General features: G+C 53.7%; 1 protein-coding gene across 1 annotated transcript; it reads left to right on the top strand.

Moving 5' to 3' along the window:
* The first annotated feature begins 4,307 nt into the window (after window positions 1–4,307).
* PDX1 (pancreatic and duodenal homeobox 1) lies at window positions 4,308–9,179 on the top strand. The gene is made up of 2 exons (XM_062615120.1): window positions 4,308–4,873; window positions 8,296–9,179. The coding sequence occupies exons 1-2, from the start codon at window positions 4,486–4,488 to the stop codon at window positions 8,682–8,684; spliced, it is 777 nt and encodes a 258-aa protein (XP_062471104.1). The 5' UTR covers window positions 4,308–4,485; the 3' UTR covers window positions 8,685–9,179.
* The last annotated feature ends 1,660 nt before the right edge of the window (window positions 9,180–10,839 follow it).

Raw genomic sequence — 10,839 nt, 5'->3', positions numbered from 1 at the left:
TATTGATTATTAACTAGCTTTGTGAAAGGTTACCTTTCTGCTAGATACAGCCGGGGGGGGGGTGGGGTGGAGTGGTGTTAAAAATCAATCCCTGAGAAAGCTCTGTTTCTCAGTCAACTTCTCCCACTGCCAGCCCTTGCCATGGATACAGTTTCCCCGTGTTGGTTTCATCATGTCTGGGACTGAAAAAGAGATTATTTTGATTACGTTAAACTCACCTTCAATACTTCTTTTCTGTCTAAATGTAGATTGCAGAAAAGTAGTTGAGCCCTGAGAAGTCGTCAAATATTATGCCGATATAGAAAATCAAGCCAGATTACTATAAGGAAGTGTGACTGAACTATACTCATTATTTTACACTCTAGTTAGATTGTCAGGGAGGTGGGAGGAATGATGAAACAGCCATCAGTCATAACAAGAAATGAAACTAATTTAATAGGGATTCACAAATTATTTGCATCAAAAGGCAAACAAAATAGTCCTGCTACCCTTCCTAGGGAAAAAAAATAGTGCTATGTCCAGGTGGTTTTACATTTCACTGATCTCAGCAGCCTTCAGTGATGTCTGCCAGACACCGCTGGAGACGAAGTGGACAAGACTTTCAAAATACAGTGACTCACATTAAGCTCCTAAATTAATCATTTAAAGGTAACATCATTGAAAAAGCCATTAAATTTCAAGAGGCATGTTGTATATGCTGGTATACATTCAAAACCACGTAGATATGACAATAGGTATGTGGCTTGGTTTTCCAAACGCCTGAGCTCCCAGAGTCATATTGTATTGTAAAGTTTTAGGCATTATATAATACAGAACAAGAATTAACCATGCAGACAACCTCTTCTCTGTCAGGCAAACACCAAGCTACAGGAATATAATCAGTTCTTAACAAGTCCTTGAAACATATTTGAATCTAACACGGTAATTGAAGTATTGCAATGTGGTTATTGTGAGATCTTACTTTAGGACAGCAACAGCTGAGTGTCTGGAACCTTTGTTACTGGTGCTTGAATATCTGAATTCTTGTGCTGATGTTGAGGGTAGTTACAACCAGCCTGTTCTACTTAACATTGTTGCTATCACCATCAACCTTCAATTACTGATACAGAAACATGGATTCGTTTTTGTTTAGTGTCTTGGAATAACAAACTTGCTATAAAGATTTACCTTCTAAGTAGATTTTCGCAGCATCTTTAATTATAGCATTTAGTAGCCCCAAAAAGTCACCTCAAGGAGTAAAGTGCCATTAGAGGAAATCAGACAGCACAGAGCTGGAAGTGTGAGATTTCCAGCTCCATGGATGAAGCTGGGTGATCCAAACATGGTAGCCATAAATATCCCCAGGATCTCTGAGGACTTCTACAGTCCATAAAAACTTCCTACCACACATAAGGCACAGGACCTCCAGCTGAACTGCAACATACGTCCAGCCAGATTTAAGGGTAGGGAGAAACTTCCCAACCCATTGTTAATTTATTCTGGTGTACAACATGTCCTTTGCTCTTCTGGTTTCAATGGTTAAATCTCTGTTGTACATGTATCGGCGTGAAGAAACACATTTAATCAACCGTCTTTTCTTTGCATGGTTACCTATAGACTGAGGATGGTCAAGTTTCTTGTCATTCTGAGGCTGTCAAATCCAGAGACCTGAGGAGTTAGGACCGGGGAATTCCCCAGCTGTGAGATTACAGTATGTGTGCAGCGGTTCCTGGGCACACTATTCAAAGTGTTCAAGTGCTACTGGCCTCACAGTGACCACATATGAGCTAAAGAGGCAAGGCTGCATCTTTTAATTTCTTACATTGTCCCTACCCATTTCAAGGCTCTTCTAGTTGGAGAATCAGGACTGATTAAATGCAGGCAGGTGCAAGGTGAGCAAAAGGCAGCAATGCCTCACACAGCAGCAGAGAATCTGGGGAACCATTTACCAGAAGGTGGTGGGAGGCAAAGATTTGCATAAGGTTCCAGGGGAGACTAAAGGTGTGGAAGAATTAACGGGACTGTAACTTTCTCACGCGTCAGGAAATACCTGGAGTAGAAAATTCTGGAAGTCTGTGAGAAGATCTCGATGAGGCGTCTCATATGCACAGCTGCTGCAGCTGCCAAAGATGATGTGTATGGGCATCATTTAGGGAGAGAGTATGGGGTCACTGGACCTTTGCCTGGAGTCAACATAGCAGTGTCTGTAGAGCCCCATTCTTCCCATCGCTCCCACCTGCCTCTTCCATCGTTCATTTCCCACACCAAGCAGGCACTGGGGTAGGACCCACTCACAGCTCAGAAGCTTCTCCTGGGAAACCCCAGCAGTGGAGGGGCTTTGCAGCCAGACCTCGGTGACCGTATCCCGGGAGGAGACGCAGCCCGTGGCCCCGGCTGCTGGACATTACCACGCTGGGGACTGGCTGGGGTCCCCAGTGCCGGGATACCCCGCGGGGCCCTTTTCCTGCACTGCTGCTCTCCTCTTTGTTGTTAGCACGGTAAAGCGTGCCCTTATCGCGGGCTCACGCAGGCAGAATGAAAGAGAATTAGCTCTAAATCATACGAAATTCATTTGCTTTGGAGAGGCAAGTGTTTGCTCTATTTAGAGACGTTCGTTATAGAGAGAGGACTGCATTAAGACACCGGGTAATGGTCCTCCATGGAGATGAATCAATTTGCTCTGGGTTTTATGGCCTTGCGCTTGTTTGTCCGCGCCGGTTCCCTGTGGAAAAATCGGGGCTGTAAACGCTTCGGGGGGCAGATCTCTGGAGAAAGGGTGCTGAGCTAGGGTCGGTGCCCGAGGAGTCTCCTGATCAAAGGACACCCGTACCAGCCCAGAAACCCCGGGGAGGCATCACAGGCATGCATAGAGGTGCCGAGCGAGGGGAGCACGGATAAAGAAGCTCGCCTGGTTCAGTGCACCCGCCCCGGGCACACACAGGCTGCGAGCCCCTGGCAGGCCGTGTACCCGCCCGGCTTGCCAGGGGACGGAGACGGAGGGCGCCGGGCCGGGGAGAGCCCCGGCAGCAGCGATGTCTATCGGTAATTCCCGCTAATAAAATACTTTTTCACTATCCGCACTATAATTGGTTTACAGCCTTTTTTGTTTATTTATCCATAAGAGCTGCTGTTAAATGGCTTGAGAAAGCAATCGCTTAATGGCTCAATATTGAATCAAAGGATCAGTGTGCTTTCTAAGAGATGGGGGACCTGCGTGGGTCCGCAGCGGAAACTCATTTTAAATGTAATGGACTGGGCGGGTTTATGATCCCACGGAACTTGACGCAAAAGCGAGCTACCGGGAGTCTCCGGCCCTGCCCAATCAGAGGATGCATCGCCTCTGGCCAAGTCGCGCAGAGCCCGGTCGAGTTTAAGCTGGCCAAGCCGAACTGAACCGAACCGAGCCGAGCCGCGGGCATACGGGCCCGCCCCGCTGCTCCCTGCACCCGCCATAGACTTAGCAGCGGGTGTGCCCCACGACGGCGGCGGCCGGAGCCCCGATGCCGGGGAAGGAGCCGGGAGAAGAGGCAGTGAAAGGAGAAGCGTATAGGAAGCGTGCATGTCCCCAAACCAGCGAGAGCGGCGGCAGCGCAGAGAGCAGGGAGGCAGGGAAATGATCTTTGTCCCTTTCGGTAGTTCTCCGCCTCCTCATAGCCTCGTCACCAAGTCAACCGGCACCAGCTCGGAGCAGATTACCTCCGAGGGTCAACACATTGCAGCCCAAACCGCGGGGAAGGCTCCCAAATTTACCCCTTGGACAAACAATCCGCTGCCTATCGCTCGCCCTGGTGATAGCATTGTGGTCCCCACCAGCCGCATCCCCCAGGCCAGGGCGGGAGCGGGCTGAAAGCCGATCGTTACCCGCACATGGGCCTCCGGCATACAGGTCCCCCCGAGGGAGGGGGCGCACCCTGCCAGCACCCTGGCTGGCACCTGTCGCACCCTGCCCGTCCCCGGACATCTCAATCCCTGCACGGGATGCTCCCGGAACCAAAAGTGCCCTGACGCCAAACCCCTTCAGGAGTCTTTTCTTCCCGAGGTTTTCCCTCCCCAAGAGGTGACCGGATGAGGGAAGGGTGGCTGGGAGAAGAGCAGCCCCTGGCCAAGCGGACCGTGGAGGCAAAAGGGGTTTCGGGGCTGCCTCTCCCGGCGAGCCCTGCACGTCGGGGCAACCGTCTCAAGACCCTAGCGGCTGGGCTTCTCACCCCAAAGGAGGGAGCGGCACCCCTTGGCGGGGTCAGGGGGTCCTGGGGCCTGCCTGGCCACTGGGAAGGGGCTTGCTGGGCCAGGGCCACCCCGGGGGCCTCTTATGGGTCGCGCCCCGCCCCGGAGGGCCGCGGGAGGGCTCACGTGGGGAGCGGCACCTATGGGGAGGCGGCGGGAGCCGGGCGGGCGGCGGGGCCCATCGGGGCGGCGAGCTGTCAAAGAGGCATCCCGGGAGCTGGGAGCGGGAGCAACCCTATGTGTCTCTAAGCTGCGAGACCCCCCGCCCCGGTCCCGCTCGCCATGAACACCGAGGAGCAGTATTACGCCTCGGCACAGCTCTATAAGGAGTCGTGCGCATTTCAGAGAGCCCCGGCACAGGATTACAGCCCCGGCCCCCCCGCTTGCCTGTACATGGGCAGGCAGCAGCAGACTCCTTACCCCAGCGCCTTAGGGGCTCTCGAGCAAGGCAGCCCGCCAGACATCTCACCTTATGAGGTGCCCCCCATCACAGAAGATGCCGGGGTCTCCCACCTTCACCACCACCACCATCATCTGCCTCCTCTCCACCAGGACGCGCTGCCTTTCGCAGACGGCGCGGACACGGGGGCGACAGAGGAGACCCGAGTACAGGTGCCTTTCGCCTGGATGAAGTCCACCAAATCTCACGCCTGGAAGGGACAGTGGACCGGTAAGTCCCGCCGAATCCCTCTGCCCCTATCCCGCCGCTCCTCTCTATCTCCTCGCCCTCCCCTGCACCGGTCCTGATCCCGCTGCTCGGGTTTAGCGTGAAGAGGTACTGGAGGGTAACTTCCTTGGGATGCTACTGCCCCCCTGTCAGCCCTTCAAGACCCACTGCTGCCGCCGTCGGGTTGAACCCCGGGGTTGGAGCCGTCCCCCGGGCCGCTCCCTGAGCTGCCCAAGCCGTCAGCAATTATTAACAGCTTATTTTTCACTAATTAACTAATTGTCCCCAAGTCGGGGCGACGTGCAAACGCTTCCCAGGCGCTGCTGCCTCTCCGAGCAGGGTGGGTCCGCGGATCAGCCTCTCCGCGGGAGCGGTGGGCTCCTCGCTGGGGCCGAGGATGGGGAGCGGGAGACACCGGCGAGATGGAGTCGACGGGAAGCGGCGGGCAGGACGGCAAAGGACACGGAGCAGCCCTGAAACTGCGGGGCAGCCACCTTGCCCCTCACCGCTGCCTCTCTGCTCTCCCCTGCGGCAGAGCCCATTTTCCTCCCAGACTCCTTGTCCCACCTTCTCTCGCTTCCCGGTGGGTTTTAGTCGTAATTGCACCTTTCCAAGTGAAAACAGAGGGCAGGGGAAACAATGCACAAACGAAACAGAGCTGCCAGCGAGGGGAAGAAACTCTATCTAGACAGAAAGTTCCGCTGCCCAACAATATTCTTGTCTCTGCCTGCACAATGTTATCGTGTCCTGCGCCTTTGTCACGCCTATACGGCAAATATTATATCAATGGCTTTGTTCAAATAGACAGTTGAAAAAAGGACCTGAGTATTAAAATCACCATGAAATAGTTTGGGAATTACATGGTTTGGATCGAGGGTACAGGGAGGGGGACAGGCGGCGGTCTCCTACCCCGACGGAGGCTCAACAGCCGGGAAGGGGAGAGGAATGCTGCTCCACGCTCGACTCGGCAGCAGGGACTGTGCCTGTGGAGAGAAAAATCAGATTGTTTTCCTTGGATTGAATGAATTTCTGGAATAATATATATATATATATATTAAAAAAGGTCGAATGGGAGAAAGCGCCAGACACCCGACACTTTTTTCTTTGTGTCCTTACCAGATGACCAAACAATCAGCAAACCGAAACTTTTCCCCCAACACCCGAAAACTCTGCCCTGTTCTTTCCAGCTCTGCCGGGAGGTCCAGGCAAAGGCAGTCCCACAGCTCTGCGTGGTGCACGCCGGGGGTGTGCGGGCACCCGGGGCAGCTACCACCGCGGTGCGCGGGGCCCAGCACTGTGCCGTGGCCGGTCCCGGGAGGTTCTGCAACGTAGAAATCACAGATTCTATATACTGTAAGTTCTATAGCCCAAGGATTTCAGCTTTTATGGACACCCTTGGGATGTAGGCGCTCGTGGATTCCGCTGGGCTTTGTGTTGCTATTGCCGATGAAAGGCGCCCAGAGAGGCCGTGGCAAACCCGGCCCGGTGCCACCCGCAGTGCCCGGCCCCTGGCTCCGCTGGACCGAGAGCTGCCGGCCGCTCCCCTAAGGCTCACCCGGTCCCACAGGCAGGACACGGCGGGAGCACGGCCCAGTGAGCTGCGGGAGCAGGTCTGCAACGGCCTTCCGATGGGCAGATCCTGGCGTTCCACCTTCCTGGTAGCACTGATTCACCTTGCCATAACAGAGCTATTTTTTTCAGATCCATGCACGTGCACAGTGTTATATTTAGAAACATTTAATGCATATATATTTATTTTAACATCGATTTAATATATATTTTAATATATTTACAGAAAAAAATTATATACAGAGGCTTATATTTATAAACAATTTTATGTATATAAACATTTCTATGCCTAATTTAGATTAAACATTAGGAAGAAATTCTTCACTATGAGAGTACTGAACCACTGGCACAGGTTGACCAGAGAAGCTGTGGCTGCCCCATCCCTGGAAGTGTTCAAGGCCAGGCTGGATGGGTCTTTGAGAAACCTGATTTAGCGGAATGTTCGTGCCCGTGGCAGGGGGTTAGACTAGTTCTTTAAAGTCCCTTCAAGCCCAAACGAGTCTATGATTCTATATACATGCATTTAAATATATATAATATATATATACACATAAGCTTATATACAGAGGTTTATATTTCTGTTTATAAACATTATGTACATATAAACCCGTGGGAATAGAAAGACGGGAGGCGAAGAGCCGTGTAGCTGTCTTGAAATGGCTGTTTCGATCTGGCTCTTTCAACGACTGTTTCCTGCAGACGTTGTCGCCACCGAATGTCTTCCCAGGTGGGCTCCAGGCCCTGGCCATAGTGGTCGGGAATTTCAGCGCCCTCCCGGCTCCACACGTGCCCACACTTGCCGTGCCAACGGCCATTCCGCTGCTGCCGCTGTTTACAGGAAGGGAAGATCCAAGGTTTAACCAACCTGACAAAACGGAAGGGCTGCGGTCTTGCTGTCGGTCCCGATCTCGTCCCTGCAGCCATGCCGGGGCCCTCCCCGTTGCTTCTCACGGGGGTCTCCGCAGCCGGGAGAAGGCCCAAGTTTCCGCGGGCTCAGGGCTCTTCGATGGCGATATCCTGTAAGAAACCCCCAGACTCTTGTTCCGTGAGATTCCCACCACCTTTTTGAGACTTGTGCCTACGGGTGCCCGCGGCGAGGCCCACCGGGGAGAAGCTGCCCGCTCGCCCTGCCCGGCTGCGGCACTGCCACCGGACCGCCGCTGGCCGGCTGGCTTCTCTTCCGGGTCCCGTACTGCAGGGATGAGATTTGGCTGTATTTTCTATTATTATTATTAATGTTACTATTGTTACTATTACTATTATTACTACTGTAACTATTATTATTACTATTATTAATTTGGTTGCTTGTGTGTGTGTACAAAAGAAAGTATTTTTCTGTATTATTGTAGCTTTGGTTTTGTGGCTGGTTTTGTTCTGTGGCCGAAGTTTTTTGGGGGGAGCGGATCCGTTTTGATGTTGGGGAATGTGTTTATTTTAATTTTCATTTAATTTTATTTTTCCCCCTTTCTTTTCACCTTTTTCTTTTTTCAGTTTTTTTTTTTTTTTTTTTTTTTGGCAGTTGCCAGGCCCTGGAGCTCTTCAGAGCTTTCAGCGACATGCGACTCGCGGCGCTTGAGCGTCAATCCCAGTTTGAGCGACTGCTCTTCCCTGAAAACTTCCACCAAATTACTACTAACCTCCCCCTAAATTATTATAAAAGACAATAGCAGCAGTCGCAACTGCTTCCCCCAGCACCCCCTTACTGTGCCCGGCCGGGGGCCTCCCCGAGGACACCTCTCACCCCACGCGCTTTCCCCAGCTTGTTCTTCGCGCCGCACGGGGATGCAGGGTCGCGGCCCCGCAGACCGATGGGAGACCGGGCTGGCCGGGATTGACTGTCCCTTCTTTCTCTACAGGGGGGTCCTACGTGGTGGAGCCGGAGGAGAGCAAGCGGACGAGGACGGCGTACACCCGGGCTCAGCTTCTGGAGCTGGAGAAGGAGTTTCTCTTCAACAAGTACATCTCCAGGCCGCGGCGGGTGGAACTAGCTGTCATGTTGAACTTGACCGAGAGGCACATCAAGATCTGGTTCCAGAACCGGCGGATGAAGTGGAAGAAGGAAGAGGACAAAAAGCGAGGGGCGGGCAACAGCAATGACCCGGAGCAAGACTGCGTGGTGTCCCCCGGGGAGCTCCAGGGCAAGGAAGATCTCCAGCCGTGCCCCGCCGGGAACCTGCCCTCGGGGGGCTCCAGGGACCCGCTCGCCCCCAGCCTCGCCCCCAGAAGGCAGACGGATTCCCGGTGAGCCACGGGGAGTCCCACGCCCCTGGCTGAGGAAGAGGAGACAGGGGAGAGAGCCGGGAAGCTGGCGCCGGCTTCCCGCCGCCGTGCCGTGACCGACCCTCGCCCGCCTTCCCTGGGGAAACTCGATGACCCCACTCCGAAACTCCCGTCCTGAGAAAGTTAAACGAAAGTGCTCGGCTGTAGCGAGGAGAGGCTCGCTGCGGGCCGTGGGGCCGGAGGAGGCCGCAGTCAGCCTCTGGGATGGCGGCGAGCTGGGCCCCACTTTCCCGGGGCACCCCGCGTCTCAGCGGGCCCGACGGGGCAGCTTTCCCCGGGGAAGGCGGGTCTCGGGTGGGCACCGACGGTGTGCGCAACTCTGGGTACACGGAGCTGTCTGGAAACTGGAGGAGAAGCGAGCTAACGCCGCCTTACCGCTGGCGGCTGCTCCGCCAGGGCGCGGGACCCGCCGTGCCCGGAGCTGCACAAGAGCGGCCGCAGAGCCAGGCATCCTGGGCCTCAGAGGCACCGGTTCCACCGAGGACCCTGCCAGGACTGTTACTTCCAGTTAGGAACTGAAACCTGGTTTGTTTCTTGTTCTTTTGCATTTGGGAAAAAAATAGAAAGGAAAAATTAAAAAAAAACAAGAGCCCAGGTGTCCTGCGGGCAGTACTTGTCTCCCCCCATGACCAGCTCCTCATGACCGGCACAAGTAGCCAGAACCCCCTCAAGGCTCCGCCACAGCCTGACACTGCGTCACGGCCCGCGTGTCTCCCGAGGGATGGGTGTCAGCCCGGAGATGCGGCAGAAAACCCGCGGGTGCTCTCCGGGCAGCAAATAGGCTCAGATCGGGCTGCACGCCGAGAGCGGGATGTGTCAAGGGGGTTAGGACCGGTCCTAGGAACATTTTCCTTCCTCTCTTCCACCTCTGCCGCAAGTTCGGACTCTTCTTCGGAGAGAAGAAACCTTCCTGCAGCACAGGCTCCCGGCCCTGTGTGGCTCTCTGCATGGTTTTTCTCTTCAGTCCTGGCTTTACATCCACGCGGAGGCTGTGGCCAGGGCCCTCCAGGGCTGTGGTGCCATTTTCCTGGTGTTCTTTTCCGGCCCTGCTCGGCGTGCGGGAGAGCGTCTGCTACGGGCTGGAGGGTGATTCCCTGCGGAGAGCCGGCACTGGCGGCTCAGCCGCCGGCCCTCCGGCCCTAGCCAGCCTTCCCTTCAGCCGCTGCTCGTCTGTCGCTAGAAGATCTTCCCTGTCTCGACAAGGGCAGCAACAGGCATTTTGCACAAGGGAAATGAACTGCTCCGGTGAGCGCCTCTAAGAGCGACGGTAATTCAGCCAGATGCGGAAAACGATCACATCCAAACTAGAAGCAGAAAACAGAGGCTGAAAGGAAGCAGGAGCTGTCCGGGTTTGCTGTGGGTCAGGAGGATCTGTTTCCTCTCCTCGACGGGTAGGCTCCAGACCTGCTCCCGCATCATCCAGCAGCAAGCCTCCAGCATCCTTCAGGGACCTAGAGCATCCCTCCTGTCCGCGCTGCGGACCCGCGACTACTATGGAAGGTAGAAGAGGTCCTATTCCACCATGGCCAGAGGATGTTTCCAGTCCCCCAGCTGAAAGCGAGGGGGAGAGGAAGTAGCTTGCCCCTGCTCTTTGAGTTTTTTTCCATCTTACGTGAGACTTTTAACAATAAGGTGGAGACTTGAGCTGAAAGTGTAATTCATCTATTGATTTTCTTTCCTTTGGGGGCATTAAGATGTGTGTGCAAATGGAGGCGTTTCTGGTCATTTTTACTGCAAGTTGCCTGAGAAATTTATCTTTCGAGCCGGTATATCCTTATTCATCAAAACACAGTCAATGAGGGAGAGTTTCACTAATGATTATATGAGCAAAATTCAAATAAAGCTGTTCTGCTTAAGAAGCAAAGCACCGCATTAATTAAAATAACTTTTCTCAAACTTCTCGGAATTATAAAGTTCTTTTAAAACCTCAGAATTTCTCATCACTGTTTATTAGCATCAACTTGTCACTGGTAACGCACAGTGGAACAATTTCCATATACTTTTTACAATGTCTGGCAGTGAAATCGCTATTTGGGAGTCACTATAAAACTAGATATGCCTAGATTCGCACAGCTTATTGGCCTGTGTAAGCAGCACGCTCTGTGCCTGTAATTTTACTT

Source organism: Pezoporus occidentalis, unplaced genomic scaffold (genome assembly GCF_034315485.1).
Source record: "Pezoporus occidentalis ecotype Australia unplaced genomic scaffold, CSIRO_AGI_Poc_V1 ctg18, whole genome shotgun sequence".
Classification (NCBI taxonomy): Eukaryota; Metazoa; Chordata; class Aves; order Psittaciformes; family Psittacidae; genus Pezoporus; species Pezoporus occidentalis.
Note: the sequence above shows the minus strand (reverse complement) of the source record. Positions and strands in the feature narration are given on the sequence as shown.

Coding starts and splice junctions, on each gene's coding strand:
- PDX1 (XM_062615120.1), top strand. CDS start 4,486: ATGAACACCGAGGAGCAGTATTACGCCTCGGCACAGCTCTATAAGGAG. Junction 4,874..8,295: donor CTGGAAGGGACAGTGGACCG/GTAAGTCCCGCC, acceptor CTTTCTCTACAG/GGGGGTCCTACGTGGTGGAG.